The 19,010-nt window shown below is 39.7% G+C and overlaps 4 protein-coding genes and 3 non-coding genes across 7 annotated transcripts; 5 read left to right on the forward strand and 2 right to left on the reverse strand.

Moving 5' to 3' along the window:
• The first annotated feature begins 1,672 nt into the window (after window positions 1–1,672).
• On the forward strand, window positions 1,673–5,500 carry LOC144479115 (uncharacterized). Its single transcript, XM_078197638.1, has 4 exons — window positions 1,673–2,183; window positions 4,248–4,487; window positions 4,737–4,918; window positions 4,985–5,500. Exons 1-4 carry the CDS (start codon window positions 2,075–2,077, stop codon window positions 5,192–5,194), a joined length of 741 nt encoding a protein of 246 aa, XP_078053764.1. The 5' UTR covers window positions 1,673–2,074; the 3' UTR covers window positions 5,195–5,500.
• Window positions 2,735–2,806, forward strand: Trnah-gug (transfer RNA histidin (anticodon GUG)). The gene has a single exon. It is a non-coding gene; the product is annotated as a tRNA-His (tRNA).
• On the reverse strand, window positions 3,244–3,316 carry Trnar-ccu (transfer RNA arginine (anticodon CCU)). The gene has a single exon. It is a non-coding gene; the product is annotated as a tRNA-Arg (tRNA).
• On the forward strand, window positions 4,572–4,644 carry Trnam-cau (transfer RNA methionine (anticodon CAU)). The gene has a single exon. It is a non-coding gene; the product is annotated as a tRNA-Met (tRNA).
• Window positions 5,501–6,721: 1,221 nt separating the features above from the next.
• LOC144467951 (uncharacterized) lies at window positions 6,722–8,659 on the forward strand. The gene is made up of 3 exons (XM_078176982.1): window positions 6,722–7,222; window positions 7,486–7,639; window positions 7,755–8,659. The coding sequence occupies exons 1-3, from the start codon at window positions 7,074–7,076 to the stop codon at window positions 7,785–7,787; spliced, it is 336 nt and encodes a 111-aa protein (XP_078033108.1). The 5' UTR covers window positions 6,722–7,073; the 3' UTR covers window positions 7,788–8,659.
• A 1,150-nt stretch (window positions 8,660–9,809) lies between these two features.
• LOC144467893 (uncharacterized) lies at window positions 9,810–15,102 on the forward strand. Its single transcript, XM_078176880.1, has 5 exons — window positions 9,810–9,982; window positions 13,182–13,316; window positions 13,508–13,788; window positions 13,888–14,121; window positions 14,594–15,102. Exons 1-5 carry the CDS (start codon window positions 9,907–9,909, stop codon window positions 15,062–15,064), a joined length of 1,197 nt encoding a protein of 398 aa, XP_078033006.1. The 5' UTR covers window positions 9,810–9,906; the 3' UTR covers window positions 15,065–15,102.
• On the reverse strand, window positions 14,205–18,696 carry LOC144467894 (adipose-secreted signaling protein). Its single transcript, XM_078176881.1, has 5 exons — window positions 18,559–18,696; window positions 16,795–16,912; window positions 16,566–16,703; window positions 16,300–16,486; window positions 14,205–16,224 (listed from the first exon to the last, which is right to left on the reverse strand). Exons 1-5 carry the CDS (start codon window positions 18,569–18,571, stop codon window positions 16,168–16,170), a joined length of 513 nt encoding a protein of 170 aa, XP_078033007.1. The 5' UTR covers window positions 18,572–18,696; the 3' UTR covers window positions 14,205–16,167.
• Between the last annotated feature and the right edge of the window lie 314 nt (window positions 18,697–19,010).

Consider the following 19,010-nt stretch of genomic DNA (forward strand, 5'->3'; position numbering starts at 1 on the left):
TGCAATCACAGCTTAGGAGTTTAGGAGTTTCATGGCATCGTTCGCTTCACTGTGAAAAGTGAGGTGGGTTCTATATTAGCCGAAAAATCATTCGTATCGTTTCTTGTTGCGGCACACCTGCCGAACTTACCGGCAGCTAACTGTTGTTCCTAAGACACCTGTACTGCGGCCTCGTGAGATCTCGGCCACATGGCAGAGGCGCATCACCCTTCACTACCAAATTAGATATTACGATAACAAATGGCGTTATTTAACCCACGATGCTCGCCCGCCCCCCGTCGGCTTAAAGAACAGGCAATATACTTCAAATTGCTTGTCCCTTTTCGAGACACGAAACAGGACACGCGGCACCGTAAATCCCCGTCGCACCTGCAAATTTTCCGCGTATAATTACAGATATGTAATTTCTTCAAACTTTCGATATAAATCGCGAACATTAGTTTCGTTACTTCTCCATTCCGTTCTTCTTGCCTACAAGAGAATCGTATAGCAAAATATTCCACGATATCGTACCCCGCAACTTTCAAAGTGATTCCATTACCTCTTTGCCTTGCTACATAGTTGTTACGTTGTGTTGCAACCAGCGGGAGGTTCGTCTACATCGTAAAACAATCGATCGTTGAACCGTTAATTAAAAGCTTGGACGGGGCATACGCGACTGCAACATTCATAAGGTCGACTAAAAACAAATTCCCAGGTCTGTCCGCGTACTCATCAATGTTGCAACTCTCTCCTCCCGTTCAATGTTCACCGTCCTTGTCTAATTTACTTGATAATAATTACCGGACCCATTAAACATTCGTGGGCGGCAGAAATGTGTCAGCTGTCGATTGTCCCAGAGACATTAGACACACGTAGCTCTCCGTTTTGCCGGGTGGAACGTCCCCGTGTACGGAATTATAAATACAAACAAGCGAACATTGTGGTAAACGTTGTTGCATGCAACACCATTGCTATGTTTTAGACACATCCCCCTACCTGCTGTACTGCTTGTAATTTAAACATCAATTTTCGTACACTTTAATTATTTAAATAATTTAGTTGCTACAGCTTTACAGACTCTACCACTGTGACGACATTCGTCGTGAAACGTTTCAAACACTTTTCCGTATAATGCTCAAGTTGCTGCAGGCGTTTAGGCACATTTAATTGCTGTTGCAATATACGATTAAAAATTTATCTGTTCATTGTTTGGAAAAATGTTACTCATCCATTCGTTCAGGAAAAATGTTCTAGAACGATTTTCGCCGATCCTAATCTTCGTCATTCAGTCATGCAAGACGCGAATAGCCGGGCGACCTGTTATCGCAACGGATGGCAGATTAGGGTCGTGATACGCCTAGGGTGAACAATTGCTTCTCCCTGGGATTGGTCAATCCGTCTGGCTTTTGCCTTCGTTGACCACTTGAAGCCCGTCCCGGTTGCTCGCCCCTAATGCCTCAGGGGCGGAACAACCGTTCCGCTTACTGTTGCGCATGCACCAAGGGGCGGGAATCACCCCTCGCGACGACGAATTGGAAATTCTTCTGGTGGCGAGGTATGCGGTAAAGGAGCACGTGACGCGTAACGTCAACAGGATCCAGGAACATCGACGAAGACAGTTCACCGAAGACAAGTTGTACTTTACGTTGAAGAACGTAATCGAGAACACCCATTTTCGAAAATTCTTTGATATCTGCGTGATAAAATCAATGTTAAAAAATTTTGAATTTCGTAGAGAAAATAGATAACAATATTACTCTGCAACTTGACAAAGTTGCGTCGGCGAAGATTTTATTGGACTCCATTCGTTTCGGACCGGAACAATTGGACCCTGAGGATCGATCAGGATGAAATGGAGACAGACATTCTTCAAGATCATTCAGTTGCCCCTGAAGATACTGCTATTGTGAAATCGATAAAATGGCTTCAAGATTTTATCACTAAATGGACAGTTTGAAGAGCATTTTTACCGCATAATACGAACATTTCCAAAAGGACTGGTTGTCATTTGTACTATATAGTTGTTGTTACTTTCGTTCCGGAATTTCGTGCATCTATCTGTGGCCTAAAATTCTAAAGGACTTTAGAAGGAATGACCTCCCACGCACCGGCACGAACGATCTGCACCGGAAGCTCAGTTTCCAGCGCGTTCTCCGCGTTGCATCTTCTAAGAAGTTACAACTTGTTTGCGCCATCCTCAGGTAATTTATTAATTTTACAAATAGACAGACGTCACATTTCATATTACTTCATCCGAAATTACGTGTCCATCGATCTTTCCGTACGTGCAATTTTTTCTTTGTTTTATTGCCTCTTGCATCGTATAAATATTTATCATAATTTATTACCAGGCCATCCGTCGCTAATATTTATTTGTCTGTAATTTAATTGAAAGTAACTAACAAAACTTATAAAACTTACTTATGATCAAAATGTATAAATATTTCGTAAAACTTACATTGATTTCCTTGCTACTTCGCTGAAAATCAAACATCAATTTTAAATTGTTTGCATTCCGTGCTTGGAATCTCCAACCGTATACATTGGTGATCATTACATATATGAATGAGAGTTTTATATTTTTAGTTTAAAATTGTTATCTTTTAATTTGATGTCTCTGGAAGAAAGTTTAGTATCGATTTACTTTGTAATTACGTAGCACAGAAACTTAAAGTCACGGACAAGTGAACAAGTCGGTCGTTGCTAACATTGATATCGGCGAATTTCGAGGTGGTCTTCAAATCCTCCAGTAGCCGTGATCGTCTAGTGGTTAGGACCCTACGTTGTGGCCGTAGTAACCCAGGTTCGAATCCTGGTCACGGCAATGTGCCAATTTGACACATTGTCACGGTGGAGGTTTATTTTTTTCAACTTTCATTAATTTCCTACCCTTATAATCTCTAAACAACATACAATAGGAATGAATTCATTTTTTTATGATTTTAATTAACATGTCGATATATTTTTACAGCAAAATCTTTCATTGTGTACTGCTTCTGTTAATTTGACCTATCGCGCACTGCTTAAAACTGACTAATATTATTGAAAACATTAACTATAATAAACAAAAAGAAGTATACAGTTAGGAAAATATTAATGTTCTACGAAAACATGCAGCATGTGTATAATTATGCTCAAGTTTACACAAATTTCTTCTCGTTAAATAAATTGAATTCTTAACTGATGTTTCATTGAAGAATGAATAAGTAATATAATAAATAGTACTGTGAATTAGAAAGAAAAAAATATATTCAAATTGAATACCCCTGGTGGGACTCGAACCCACAATCCCCGGTTTAGGAGACCGATGCCTTATCCATTAGGCCACAGGGGCTGTTGGTACTCAGCATCTTCAAAATGGATGCAATCCAGCTCTGACGCAATAAAAAATAATACATTATTTTACGGACAAATCGCATGTCTAAACGCAAAAGAATTGGTCAAATTTTGAATATAAAATTCGATGTGCTGTTAAATAATAATTAAAATAATCCTTGTGCTAACAAATGTGGTAACAAAGGTGTTGATACACTCTCTCTTGAAAAGTGTGATTTCCACAGCGTGCTCTTATAGTTTCAAATTATTTGATCACGTAGCCACTCATATACGAACTCGTGCAAGAGAAACATTTGCAGTTTTATTATCTTGATCGAGCTTCTCTTAACCGTTAATCTCAGATGGTCATCGCCTGTACCAAACCGCGTAGCAAACATATCATACACGCTCTAAAAAGGGAAAGCGAAGAAAATACAGTTGCATCCACAGAGCATGCTTCCTGAAGTAGTCTGATTTTATACTGCAGTAAATTTAGCACAGTTATAAACATTAATAATATAAATAAATTGAATACCGATAGTCATTTACAACGATACACTTATTGTCCGACAGCAATAAGAAACCAATGTTCTCAAAACCGTTTAAAAGAAAGATAGGGAGTATACAATATATCAATGCTTATGCTCAAGGCTGGTACATATTTTGCGGCCTAACCACAGCAGTCTCGAGTTACGAGAGGACCCGAGTTTTTTATTCGTGGTTCCAAATGGTTCCAACGTCAGTCGCAGTTAACGATTCATTCAATATTGAGCATCCTGACTTTTCTTTACAGTTAATATAGTGTACGCTTCATTTTACACCAATTTCCGATAATAAAAAATATACAACACTTATGATTTGTGTTTGAAAAGATACTGTAACTTGCTTGTCTGAATAACAAACAATAAAAAGTATTTTATAAGTTGTAAATAATTATATTCAATTGCCAGACCTGTGTAGATACGAGCCATACAATTCCAGAGACTATAATTTGGGGGAGCCTGACATTTTAGCAAGTTCTAGTGCAAGGGATACTACAATTGGACGATCACCATCGCCTCTGTCACCATCAACGTTGTCTTCAAGTTTCTCGCTTCCGGGTTCCCTACTCCCACCACCATTTTTATCAAGCGTGCCACCATTGATGCAATCTATAAGCGTGCCACAACCATTTTCGAACGTTAACGCTGGTAAGTTGATAAATATATTCATCAATACAATAAAATTAAGAATTTACCGGATTTATTTATATTTAAAAAAGATCGTTTTCAACTGCCTCGGTAGCGCAGATGGCAGCGCGTAAGTCTCATAATCTTAAGGTCGTGAGTTCGATCCTCACCCGGGGCATTTATTTTTGGCTTCTTTCCTAAAATAAAATAAAATAATTCTATGAAAAAGACAAATTTTTAACTGGTGTGCAACACGTTTTGGTAAATCAGGTGGCATGGTAACCCGTCACTTTTTGGGTACAAATGGAATCGCAAACGGGCAACGGCGTCCCAGAAGTGAGAAAAAACCGATACCCGACGATCAGAAAGATGAGAAGTATTATGAGAGACGTAAACGTAATAATCAGGCCGCGAAAAAGTCTCGGGATGCTCGAAAAATTCGAGAGGATCACGTGAGTCTCATAAATTAGGGAAACGTATGATCCGTTTGTACTGCTAATGTTATTGCTATTTTATAGATCGCATTACGGGCGACGATGCTGGAGCACGAAAATGCGATTTTAAAGGCGCAAATAATAACGCTTCGAGAGGAAGCGCAATCGTTGAGACATATGTTAATTAAACAACAGGGGCCGGCGTTACAATCGATCCAACGCTCAATCACTTCCTTAGCACCTGTTACATTGTCACCGTCGCATTCCAAGACGACTTTGGATTGCCAGATCTGAAATTAATTCAATCCGAATAAAATACAAGTGAATTTTCGTTTGTTATGAAGTGCAACAACGATTCATCAGACACGTCCCTGTGAAGAAAATGTTTTCAGAACGATGTTTTTATTTATTATCCGTACTAGCTCGTAATTTAGCACTGTTAACAAACTCGATTATAAGTTTTACAAGTCACAAGTTGAGAAATTTGAAATTTGCACGTAAAACACGTCAAGAGAGGCAAACTAATATCTCTCGAAAGTATCAGTGTGACATTTTCGGACGAATTATCATTTCTTCGAAATTATATAGTCAATTTGTAAATAGTTGAACGATGTATTTATTTTATAACTGTTGATGAATAAATAATCTACGCATTACGAATAAATTAGTTCTATCCTTACGTAGCGAGGGTTCGAAATAGTTTACATTCACCGTATTATGAGCATTTTTAATAAACAAATATGCATATCCATATCCTTGGTTGATAGCAAAACACAAAGTCTAATTGCAATGGCAATATCATTCATTCCAAGTATCCTATAAAATACGATTTGTAAACAGATACCACTTGTCAAATTACAATAATCACTAGTTCGAATAAACATGGTAATAGATATTGATATAAAAACATTTTGTACTTAACCATTCGAGTTTTACATTATGCTACAATGACAATTGGATGATATTTGAAATGTCAAACAGTGCAGAAATTAACAAATTTCTCCAATAAAACAATGACGTTTCTATATTCATTTCCTTGCGTATGCATTGGTACTATCATGTGCCTACACTCTAGCACGCGACATGGTTACGATTTATTATAGCGCTACTACTTTTTCAACATACACATATGTTCCGACAAATGGCGATAGGAGGGAAATTTAAATGTAAAATGTAACGTTAAGGTCATGATCATATATTTAATAAATATATGTATGCATATTTTCATTTAAGCACAATAGTTTAAAGAAGGTAAAGAGTTTAGTTGAGGAGACTGATTAAGGGACGTAAAAAAAATCACAGCTGCTCGTAAGATTTTCGGCAATTTCGTATAGAAAAAATGTGTTGAAACCCTGAATCTGTCAGGGCAGGAAATTCTCTCTCGGACTTTCTCTCTCCCTCTCTTTCTCTCAGTACATTTTCCATGTATCGTTTTGTACAGTTGGCTAAATTACAAAGTTTGCATTGGCCAGCCTGTAACGGCGAAGTGTAAATATGTACTACTGCGTTTAACTTTAATGACAAGGAAAATCCTCATCGAAAACGAACATGACTACAGCAGTATCAATGGACATGTTTACAAAGGGGCTAATTTATTTTACGCGAGAGTCACTAACTCATCGTAGAAAGAAACAATTGCCGATAACGAACCATTTAATTTGACGTAATGAAAGCGATTTGTTCGCTAAATTTTTACTAGCAGAAAAAATTATACCAATGAGAGATCGCTATATACATAGTGTACTTGCAAAGAACTAGAGGACGTCATTGTTAGCAACTTTTAGGTGGATCCGATTTTAAAGGGTTGTTAACCCATATACGTGTTCTTATTTTTTTATATCTCTTTCAATTACGTAGTTGGCACTACTTCGGCCGGAAGACACCACGTGTCCGTATTTTTCGGGTGTCGGAAGAAGGGAAGTCGTCGCAAATTACACGACATATAGAACGCGATACACAGCAGAAACGTCGCTGCTACGAGCGGCAATTCGTGGAACAACGTGTCCGCGATAACCTTCTTTCTGCAGTGTATATGGGCTACCTAACGTTTATGTTTCTATGTACATTAACCAGGTTATTCCTGTAAATTCCCCGAGATCAGTCTTTCGATTGATATTTTGTACCATTTTGATACATCTTCTTATAAACAGTTTTGTAGTTCAACAGCAAAGGAATGGCGTACGCAGGTACAGCTGTTGTTGCTCTTGGTGTAGCATTTGTGTCATTTTTATTCTATTCCTTGGTGAACCAAAGACGAGCACCACAGCAGTCATATGAATCAAAGACCAGGAGAGATCCGCCCAATAATCCAAACACTTCTTCGTATGTATTTCGTAAATGTATTATGTATTTACAATGGTTCGCTTATCAGAATAACGTCATATTCCATTTTTGTATTTATTTAATTTATTTATAACTTATGAAACAGAGATTATGTTTTGTTTGAGATGGATAGTAAGGATCTCTTTATATTTATGCAGTTCTATGAAGAAACAAAAACTGACATTTCTGCGAGCATCTATATAGAGGAATTTAATGTTATTCTTAATTGAAAGCATGAGTATTAATTGAAATTCTTTTTTTAGTAATTATACGCCTAGGAGATGGGATACAACGGAAAGACCAGACATCTGTACAATATGTTCGGACGAATTGGGTACGGTTTTTGTAACAGCACTAGAATGCTCACATGTGTTTCATGAAGTTTGTATTCGTAATTGGAAAGAAGCTGCGACTATGGTAATTCAGTGATTCTATACGTGTGTCCTTTTCTTGAAGATTTATGAATATTTGCTATATGTCTTTGTGTTTGAAAAGTAGATTAATTGATTAACTTGATTTAAATATTTTATAGCCAACTTGCCCCATCTGCAGACATAGGATATAGATAAATCAACACGAAGAAGGAGGATAATGTTTAATGTAAAGATTTTTTCCAATTCTGGTTCGTTTAAGAAACGGAGCTACAAAAATTAATATAGACAGCTACAGTTTTATTATATAAGGACACAATAACATGTTACTTTTACAGCTATTTAAATACAGTACTAAACATGGTACTATACTATGTAAAAAATTTATAAAAGGTATAAATACTTTATAATAACAAAAGCAAATTAAAAACGCTGTATCATATTTTTGAAAATTTCGTAAGGCATTTTTAAAAAATAATTATGCGGACAATTCTTTGATAACTTTCTTTTTGATAAAAATTAAAAACAAAAATTATTTTAGTTTTTTAAAGTATGTTATTCAACCCTTATAACTTTAATATTACTATATAACTATATAACTAATTACTATCATTATATGAAAGAATTATTATCTCAAAAATTATATGTAAGATTATCTCTAGACAACGTTAAAAAAAGTTGACTGCCTTTTCATAATAAGATATTTCTCACTTTCGGAGGAACGTGTTCAAAATATGTTTGTTTGTTAAACAATGAACTAACAGAAAGGTTCAGTACTGTCACAGATTAATATTATCGACGTTTATACTTTGTAGTTAATAGGGTTGTGGTGTGATTTATTTTTTATGCGTTGATCTAATAATGTACTGTTTGTAATAAATAAAATATTAGTAGCTCGTACAGCAGTTTGTACTACGGATTACAAAAAATAAGAAAATGAAGATAAAGATTATGCTGCGTATGAAAAATAAATGAAACGCGTGACTGCTATTCGACCAACTAACTCACCGTTATTGCAAATTTGTAAAATTGTGAACACTAATAAATATTTTCTCTTCTAACGTCAGATGAAGTAATTATTTATCAAAAAATTCTTGTATGTCGGTCTGTCGGTACAAATAATTGTGTTATTTTCGAATAGGGTACCTGCGTCCTTGGCAGTCTAAAAGTTACAGAAGAGAAAGCGGAGTTGCGGTAACTTTAATGGTATAACAGTAATTTTACGTGCCGTGAACCGCTTACGAAACCGTGTTTTAGTTAAAACAAACAAAAGGAAACGTATGATAGTAAATAAACGTAAAATAGCGAACACGAAGAACGCTGCACATATTTGTTGCGATCATACGCGCAACTCGTTTTCCATTTCACTCATCACACAAATGGTTTCCTAGAATTCCGGCTCAACAATTTCACGAACAATCTATCATAGTCCTTTTCCTTCCATCTTCATTCATAAATGAAAACGTTCCTTAATTATTTTTATTATGTTCGTATTATAACATTGAATATTAATTCATATGTTTTTAGTTCACACTATTTGATTCATTCATCTTTGACAAGGGCATCCGTGATCTAATCATATCAGCATCGACGTTCCATTACTTATTATTGCTTCAGACTTCAAACTGCGAATGTTTAAAAGCCAGACACACCTAAAATACTAAATTTCGAACTAAATAAGTTTCAGCGATCCGTCCGCTCTAAAAATATAGTCAGCTCTTTGTAGCGAAGTCTGTATCGCCAATCGTCAACTAGGTGCAGGCATACTCGACTAGCTGTCAAGCGCACTTTCCTTGAAAACGAAACCTCCGACGCGAGTTCGATTATTCTTGACTTTCATTTCATTCCAATTCATAAGCTGTTCGTGACCATGGTTCAAGCATGATTTACGGTCGCATTTATCTTACATATTTTACAGTTTTCTCGCACGCGTTCGGTCGGCGGGCTGCCGCGGCGGCAGGATCGAAATTTCAAGCCGATAGAAGGGGTTGTGTCTCGTTACGGTGGCATTTTCCCACGTAACAGCGTGCACGAGGATGGTAGTAAGGTAAGCGACGGTAACGTTTGTCCGGTGAGCGGCACGTCGGAACCCGCGGGAGAACCGGTCAGTTACCCGTGAAACACTCCGGCTGGTAGCAGAACGTCGATCGTTAACCTCGAGGAGAGTTTACCGGTGATTGACGGCGGTGGCGGCGTAGGGATGCAAAAGTGGCGGGAAAATGGCGCGTCGACGATAAACGGGCCTTAAAAATTCAAAAGTTTCACGGACCTGCCGACCCGCGGTCGTCAAAATGCGCGTTCGCGTCGGATACGATGCAGTGTTTGTTGACGATTCTGTGTATCGTTCATATGATCGCCGACTCAACGGAAATCGTCGAGGAAGAGCGAGGTAAGGATCAAAGATCGAGTTCAAATAATCGTCGTCCCTTGGATATTCCCTTGACGGTTTATCGTTTGATACGAGACGATACAAAAAGGCAATGAAAAATCCGTAAAAAAATTGCACCGTCTCCTTGAATACATATTCTCTCGAATATTCAGAAGTGTTTGAAACGTGTGGCTACATTATTCGAATGGTTCCGCTTAGTCTTGTGCACTCGTTTAAACGATTATTATGATAGTTTTGCAGAAAATATCATTACTTTCGAAGCTCGGTGGATTATCGAAGTTCGAAGATATAAAAATGAGCGGAATAAGAATCATTGAAAGCCGATTAATGTTAAAAACAAGTGACTTCCCATCGGATATTATTCTGAGAGGTTCCACTTAACGTGAGCACGCTATAAAGGAGCGCGATGGAAGCAATAAAGTAAAACAGCCCAAGTTAAAGTGCTCAACCGGTCGAACACCTATCAATTATCGTTTAACTGCAATAACGTGTTAGCTTGAGCAACGAAATCGACGATGTTCTTTGGAATTCTTCATTCGGTGTCTTCATCGGTCACGCTTTAAGTTCGTGTAATTAGAGCGTTCCCGATGACTGGGTTGCGATTTTTCCGATTCCGCGCGGGTCGCGAATTCTTTCTCCCGACGAACACGATCGCTCGGATAACGAAGACGGGTTCGCGTGTACCTGACATCGAGGCGTCTCGAATCGGGACGCGATCGCTATGGTGACCGGGTGGAAGCTGAGAGTCGGTGGATTAACGGTGAAACGGTTTGGTCCGGCGGCCACGCGAATTACTGCCGGGGAGTTAGCACGGGCCCCATAACGAGACAACAAACGCTCCGGTTCGGCGAAATCGGCCGATCTATTTTCAGGGACAAAACACACACAGGCGGCCCGTGGATCGCTGCGAGGTTGAAAATCGATCGTCCCATTTCTCGGACCGGTTTCACGATTGTCAGCCAGGCCGAAACAAGTTTCCATTAATCTTCGATTTCGTTCGCTCGGGGACGCTCGCGCTCCCACCGTCACGTTGACAGTCAAATCGATCCCTGACCTGTCGATTCCTCTTGTTCATCGGGCAAACATTATACCATTTGGAAATCGTAACTGGAACAAAATACAAACGCTTTTTTTAAAGACAATTTTACCAAGACTGTTAAATATCCTTGTTAACCCACTTATTTATCAGGCCTTTAATAAATTGTTTAGTTAAACTGATTGTCGGATAATTAGAGTTTTCCATCGATAATAAATTTTTCTATTTCCGCGTAGCTGCGTAACGAGATCTTTTTGTTTCTTGATCTGTAATTCCCTTTTGACTCGGGAGAAAATTTCAGATAATGCCAAAGCGTTTATTGCAATCTATAATTTGAAGCGATATTGAAAGTCAACGTAAGACGGTACAAATAAGTTGTAAATGTTAAAAATTTCGTAGAATGGTTCGTGGACTCGTGGGAGCAATTACAGGATACCGTAACACCGTCGCTCTTTCGCCGGTACGGTTTTATCTTGACGTCGAATCTGATACGCGTTTTTTTTCACGCCTCGGGGAAAAATGTCGCCGACAATTACGCCACGGTCTAGGGTAACCAACGAAACAATTAGCTCGTGGAAACAAAGCGGCGTCGCTTTGAGAAACCTGTTTCCGTTAACGGGCGCGCGATCCTTAATTGCGGAAGCATAATGGGCTGCGTGCCGTAACACCGAATATGGCGGGCGTGCTGTCGGTGGTGGTACATACATAATAATTATGATTTCGACGACGATGAATGGGTCGGGAACTGCCTACACGTGGACAGGCAACGGTGAAAGCGTTTTACCGAATGCAAAGTCCGAGCGAACTGTCCCTTTTTTTCATCTAGCACCGTCATTCTTTGTCACTCGAATCCATGTACCTTGCCGGTGTGTATCCATCGGGGCTACGTGTTATCCAATGGTCGACCTATTTGAGACGCGATTGTGTAGGCGGTCGGAATTCGAATTATGTTCGCGTGTTCCCAATTAAGAGCAGCAGTTCTCTGCTGGCATCTCGCTTTCATTAATCACATTGCTTTGTTACCGGGAAATTCTTGATATTGGCCACTTGATTTGATAAATGAAATCTCAATGTAAGCAAACGGAAGTAACGGTGAAGGTGCAAAACGAGGTTATGTTATCTAAGCGGCACCTTCGCAAAAATAAATACACAATACAATACAATGTAAGCAAAGATACCTTTCACATCTTAGTTTACCTTTTGTACGAGATTAACTAAGAAGAAATCTCTTACACGAACTGGTGTGTTTTGTCGGGAATGATGCTCGTATTTCTGGCAGTATTAAATAATATTTTACGTCAATGTGTACAGTGTACGCCAAGAGGTATCGATGACGCTTTAACGTTAATGGTCAGGTGTTATCGGTTCAAAGACAATATAACAATCAAAAAAAGGTCACACACTTTTGATGGCGTTTCGGTCAATCACATGCCCCTCTCCCCAACACCAGGAGTTATAATCCAGGACCAACGATCGGTCAAAAGCGAACGATATCGTAAGAACGATGCAACCATTCGATGCACGGTCTTCTTGCTGCACGTGGGTGCACGCGCGCATCCTGCCTACTTGAGACGCAATGAAAGCAGAATCCCCCAAGGCTTTTCGTTTTTTCTACCTAAATCTATGTACCACATACGACGCTGTCGCGGAGGAACAGGCTTTCTAATAAACATATTATATTATTGCCGACTGGTGACGTTCCTATCGTTGACCGTCATTATCGTGCGCGATACCGTGGTTATAAAGCGCGTTTCTCTTCCACTTAACCGGCTCGATTCGATATTACATTCGTACCGAAACCCGCTGCGTGCACCATACGCGGTCGACGTAATTAGTATATTTCAGGTAATCCTCGTCCAATAATCATTCAAAAGCTTGTACACAACCGTGGGGACGCTCGGAGAAATCAAATACATACCGCCTCGCGTATTGAACGGACGACAAAAATTTCGCTACGGTGGAAATTGCCGTTTTAACTGGAATCCGTTGAAACGGAAAGAAGAGATTGTATGTCAGATGTTCAGTCAAGTTTTAGCTGTTACTTTAGAGATCGGCAATTTAGTAGTCCTCCAGTTAGGATCGCGCTGGTTACTCACATACATAATTTAAAATTACCGTTCAAGCTTCAGGGAACAAGATACATTAATCGCGCGTTAATTGCAGTAAAGGAATTAGTACGAGACTGGGCGCCCCTAGTGTGGCTGGCCCCTGGCGAACAGTTCTTGCCCCTCGGGGTGCCTGACTTCCTCGACAACATGGATCCCGACGACGACTACCTGCGCACCAGAGTCGACGTAGGTAAATGAGAACGAGATCGTATCGAGCTCACACTGTCCCAACACCGATTTTGCGTTTCGATGATCGGTAGTACTGTTGGATTGGAAACATCTTCTACCGGTTATGGAGAAACGCAAACAGGGTATTTAATTCGTTGGGAAGTGTGTGATCGTGGATCTGGTTGCACTTCTAAATCGTTGCATGATCGACAGAGGAGCTGTTGGGCAACCGATCGTCGTTCCTGTACGGTCGGAAGCCGACGGAATCGGTGCCGGTTTACGCTTTGATCAACAATTGCGAGCCCGAAGACGCTATCGCGGACACCGCGAGCTCGAACACCGTGCGATCGGCGGCCAGGAGGTCGCGGAGAAAGGGGGGCGAGGCCTGGCCACCGTCGAGGAACTCGATCCAAAACGATTTCGGGTCTCCGGCGATCCTTGCGAATAATCTTCCGGGGAAAGCGTGGAGGAGCGAGCCGAAGTCCAGCGGCGAGGTAGGTTTCGAAACCATCGAGTGAAAACTCGGAACGGGACGACCTGTCTCTTTACCGCGTCCCCGACGTTCGCAGGACTGTATGTGTGTGTGTCCGCAGAAAATCGTGGATTTCGAGAAAACGACGAAAAAAAGGACCAGGTCCCGGAAGCTGCGCTTTCACGTGACCTATTGGATGTTCTATCCGTTCAGCGAGGGAAAGGCAGTCTGCGTTCTGGATCTCGGATTTTTTGGTACCTGGCCGATACCCACTGTAGGCGGCATGTGTCTGGGCATGCTGAAGGAGTACGGTAACCATGTGGGCGATTGGGAACACATGAGTCTTTATTTCAAGGTACACAAGCCGACGTATCGAAGATCCTTGTCGCTCGGCCAATCCATTTCGATGACATTAACGACGCTATTTTAAACGGAGAAAATAATTTATCGTGTATGGCTTTGTTAAAATCTTGAAATATGGTTTGAATTGTATCGTATGGTTTTATGTAATTAACGAAATGATATTTACCGTTCATAGTTTTATTAATTCTTTTTAAATGCATCTCGAAGGTATTGTTTGCATACTTGATTCCTTTGTCGTTTCTATCGTACTACATGCTGACTTAATCCAATCGACTGGAGAGACTTTGTTCCTCCAGATCAAAATAGACCCGGGCATTGCCAATGGAGGGCGTAACAGTTTTTTGTTCTACATTCGAGATGAATCGACCACGGTACTCATAATTCATATTAGAAAGTGTCTTCTGTTCCTCTTATTGGCTTTCAGGTCTTCTGCGCTCGTTCAGCTTCCGTTTGAACTGTTCCAGGACGCCAATTATCCTTCGGCGATGTATGTGTCCGCCCACGACGCCGGCGCATTTTATAGATACGATCTGCGGAGCGGCACGTTCGTATACGAGAGTCAGGAGACGCGAAAGGGCATCTTCCAGAAACCCATATTCCCAGAAAGGGTATTCACCGCTGGCGGTTCTCATCCGATACTATTCAGCGCCCGCGGATCCCATGGACTCTGGACAGCACCGGGAAAGCATAAGTTCGTTAGGTTGCCCCGTTTGTACGATGAGAGCGGCTTTGGAACTGCCTGGCCTACATGGAAGAAGATAGAGCTGCTCCTCAAGGAGGAGAACAGCATCCTGCCTGGCTGGATGAACTTTAGGGGCAAGTGGGGTAACCCGAAGAGCAATTGTCATCCATTGGCCAGACTTGGCTTTAATATTTGCGAGTTTGTCGATGGACCGACCGGCATTCCTATGAAGAAGACTAGCTTCCGGTGCTGACAATGAATCCCTGCGTCTACTAGGTGTCTTTGCGGGTATACAAAAATTAAGTGGACTTGTCTGACAAGGGAAGAAGCCCAACTTCAATTTTAACAAGCCTTTGCAATCCGATGTGTCCCTCATGATCAATTAAAATGTAAAATTCGTTCCTGATCCGTGGACTGAAAATTGTTCATATCTTTCTACTGCCAAGCAATTATGGCAGTAGAAAAATACAAAGGCTGGTTAAAATCGGAGTCCAACAAAGATCTTTCCCTTATGAGCATCACCGTGCATAGTAACAGATAGAGATGCTTCATTTAAGATGGTGTTACCTACTACATAATATATTCTCGCTAGTAAAGGTTGGTCGAAGACGTTGATCAGAGCTTAAATTAAAAGTTGACAGATTTCGATGCAAGATAATCGTTTAATAAAACACCTTGTTTGTCGTTAAATTCGTTCGTTTATCTGTGATTCGTTCTCAGCTTAGCAAGGAATTAGAAAAAACAGCGTCGACGCTCGCAGCTTCGTAATTGTTGTTTGATTAGAGGTTCGTAAAGCCTACGCTCGATGTAAAATGATAGTAAAATACAATCTGGCTTATATTACAAATAGATTTGAGAGTGGATATATCGTAGATATAGTAAACACTTTTAGGCAATACGTGATACGTTTCGTTGAAGAAGTTAATAGTAGGTGATCGCGGTACTTAGCAGTAATTACATATCTCGGTGTGATTCATCGGAAAGGCCGATCATAGGAACACATTAATTTTCCTTGATCGTGAGGGTCGTTTCTGTAATAGACTTCTACGACATCGACACGATAGAACAACGGGGTTGTGAAAAGCTCGTCAGTGAACACTGCGCACTTAATTTGCAAAAGTTAATACCGTGCAATTTGAAGGTGAAACGGCGGATTGCATTAGGCTCGTCTTGGGCGTATCCTACGTTTTAAAGGTAAAGAGACATGGTAAACGTGATTGCTTATGTCGACTAATTGTAGCCATTCCCTAGTCACCGACCAAAACACACTATATCAATTAGGCCGTCCCCTGTTGAATGCTTCATTGCCAACCGGACGCGCGATTTTCCTTCCTGAACCTGGACGCTGGTTTCCGTTCAAGGTTGATGTTGGCCGTGCGATCTCAGGTATTCTTTAATTTTTGTACCCAGCACCTGTGAAAAAAAGAACAACTCGACTCTTAGATATGCGGAAAATATCGTTACATTACGCGAGATCTACTCGGAGACCTCATCTTCCTCCGGTCTCTCCACACCGATGCTGTGAATGCCGTTCCTCAGCAACGGGGTGCCCTTGTCTTTCGCTAAGACACGTGCACTCAGCTGGATTTTGAACGGGGTCCCGGACTTGCAGCAGCTTATTTGCACTTCCTCTTTTAAGATCTTCTCCTTGTGAGCTAGGAACTCTATTTTCAACCTGTTACAGAGGAAGGCTCTTGAACTTCTTGATCGTAACAAGTGTTGGCTGTTTTATGACTGTTTTTAAAAATTTGTACCTTAAGCCGTCCTTATCTTGAGCAATATCAACTATGTGACAATTGGGATTCTTGATTCCAACAATTACAGCTGGTGCTGCGGCTTTTCCTCCGCTGTGTTGACATGCATTCCAAGGAATTACAAATTCCACAAGATACCTGCACAGAAATTGGGATCATGTTAAGCTCATGACTAGTGTTATAAAAATAGCAAAATAAAAGGGGTATGAATTTTGTTTGGAAATGATACCTGTGATGAAGTTGTAAAAATCCAAGGTACACATCGATTTGTCCATGTCGCTGCGGTTGTATCATAATATTGTTGTCTTTCGCGAGACTACTTCCTCCGCTGAAGTGCACGTGATGCTCTAAAAAAATTTTTTATTAGGGAAGAAATTTTTTTATAATTTTGTAATATTTAATGTTGAAGTAAAAATAGCGTTCGAGCATACTTCCCTAATTCTTACTACAGTGTAGTACGTACTTTATTATAAATAAAGTGATTCATAAAGCATTTTCGTCACATTCAAATGCATAAAGAACGACGAATTAAGCTAATTCGAATTAGCGCGGAAAAACTAACTTTATACTTGGAAAGTGCCATTTGCGTTTCTCGTTAGTGCACTTACTGGAAATACTAACAGATTCAGATTTCATTAACACGAGTTAGCAGCTAAAAATTATGCAAACCGGCCTGCGTTTGTTTAGGTATTTTGCGTAACAAAGTAACTAAATAGTTTCCTACACCATTGTAGATTTAAGTAGATTATTAATTAGGATATTAAATAGATTATTATTTTCATCAATTAAAATTATTTAAGTACGGTAAAATTATTTAACATTATTATGTGAACGTTATCCCGTAAATACCAGACATATATCATCTATCAAATAATATTTCGATACAGACAGATAATTATAAATGAATGATAAAATAAAATTGCATTTAAAGAACGAGATTCGTTCTAAACAAAAATCCCAGATTTTATTTTAACGGGAAACTTATTTTAAATTGATTTCTACATGGGAAATCGCCACCTAGCGTTTGTATGGGGAATTACGCAGTCCCATTAAGGCGGGAACATTTTTGTGCATTTCAAAATCACTAGTAACGTTTAAATATGATGATAGGAAGCACGGCAGCACGAGTACTATAGTCTAAGCAACTAAGTCTAGGTAACTGAAGACCTAAATGTTCAATGTTATAATCCGGGATTGGAAACAAGAAACACATCCACTGTGTTTACATAAGTATAGTAGCATATAACAAGAGACTAAGCGTTATGTGACAGTTTACATAACGAATAAAAAGCACAAAAAGATACCCATATACATCAATGTGAAAATAAAGAATTATAAGGTCGAGCATATCGAATGTAACAATTCCAAAGTACATTTCTGTGTGTCTTTATTGTGATTTTTCGATCGTTTCAATTCCAAACGTGTGTTTTATGTTATTGCAACCCCCCTGTTTTGTTCGAACTTAAAAAAAAGAATTTTTTAAAAACTGGAGATAACACATTCCGAAAGTCGGTGAATATTACCGAACGTTTATCAGCACTGTCTGGCGTTGTCTTAATTACCTATCAACCGATGGTTACACGGTGTTCCCAAAGGCTATTGAATGCATCGCTGCAAATCGATCTCGGGGTATGAAAAACAAACGCGGAAAAACAGAAAAAAAAATCGAAATCTGCAACGAAGAATGCAAATATTCTGGTGACAGCTGAGCCGTTCAAAGTGGCGCGCTTTCAAATGACCCAATTTACAAGCGTATCCTAACCTAGTACGTCACAAGGAACCGGTCCCGATGAATTGATAAAGACTCGAGCGTTTTATTAACCATTCGATTAAATACATATCTGAACCGTTCGCATGTTTCGTCAATTTCTAACTGTCGAACTCGAACGGTGACGATTCACGCGAACCAAATGTCACGGTGTTATTTGTCAGCGAGATAAAATGATCACAGGATCGTGGACGATAGTTACAAATTCTTGGAATAATTCGTTACCTTTATCTCCCATGTTTCGTAAGGCAATTTGGCAGTTGTACTTTCATGCTACGCGAAACTACTTAATTTAATATTCTGTACCGCAATGTTAACTGCACTTCTATGTGTCGGCGGTGTCCATCGCCAGTGCATGCTCGTTCTAACGCATCGAACGGTTGTGGCCGTCGACACCGGTGGCAGCACCGGACTTAATTGGAAATACAATATTCGATTTCAAATTATATTCAAAATTAATATTTTAAAACTGGATTACAATTCTTGATCCTATGCGTAAAATCATTTGAAAGTATATTCAATGTCACAAATTCACCGAACAAATTACGTAAAATCGTGGACTACGTTCGAGTTATCGATTTTTTAGAAGAAAACTAGTTGATAAAGATGTTTACTTCCTGAAATTCGTATCTCTGTCGTAGTATTTCGTTGTGATTAAACGATGAAAAAATTAATAA

Source organism: Augochlora pura, chromosome 3 (genome assembly GCF_028453695.1).
Source record: "Augochlora pura isolate Apur16 chromosome 3, APUR_v2.2.1, whole genome shotgun sequence".
NCBI classification, from domain to species: domain Eukaryota; kingdom Metazoa; phylum Arthropoda; class Insecta; order Hymenoptera; family Halictidae; genus Augochlora; species Augochlora pura.

Coding starts and splice junctions, on each gene's coding strand:
- LOC144479115 (XM_078197638.1), top strand. CDS start 2,075: ATGACCTCCCACGCACCGGCACGAACGATCTGCACCGGAAGCTCAGTT. Junction 4,488..4,736: donor ATTTTCGAACGTTAACGCTG/GTAAGTTGATAA, acceptor TTGGTAAATCAG/GTGGCATGGTAACCCGTCAC. Junction 4,919..4,984: donor GAAAAATTCGAGAGGATCAC/GTGAGTCTCATA, acceptor GCTATTTTATAG/ATCGCATTACGGGCGACGAT.
- LOC144467951 (XM_078176982.1), top strand. CDS start 7,074: ATGGCGTACGCAGGTACAGCTGTTGTTGCTCTTGGTGTAGCATTTGTG. Junction 7,223..7,485: donor AATAATCCAAACACTTCTTC/GTATGTATTTCG, acceptor TTCTTTTTTTAG/TAATTATACGCCTAGGAGAT. Junction 7,640..7,754: donor GGAAAGAAGCTGCGACTATG/GTAATTCAGTGA, acceptor AATATTTTATAG/CCAACTTGCCCCATCTGCAG.
- LOC144467893 (XM_078176880.1), top strand. CDS start 9,907: ATGCAGTGTTTGTTGACGATTCTGTGTATCGTTCATATGATCGCCGAC. Junction 9,983..13,181: donor AATCGTCGAGGAAGAGCGAG/GTAAGGATCAAA, acceptor CGTTAATTGCAG/TAAAGGAATTAGTACGAGAC. Junction 13,789..13,887: donor AGCCGAAGTCCAGCGGCGAG/GTAGGTTTCGAA, acceptor GTGTGTCCGCAG/AAAATCGTGGATTTCGAGAA.
- LOC144467894 (XM_078176881.1), bottom strand. Junction 16,704..16,794: donor TTTTTACAACTTCATCACAG/GTATCATTTCCA, acceptor ATTTCTGTGCAG/GTATCTTGTGGAATTTGTAA. Junction 16,487..16,565: donor CAAGATAAGGACGGCTTAAG/GTACAAATTTTT, acceptor CCTCTGTAACAG/GTTGAAAATAGAGTTCCTAG.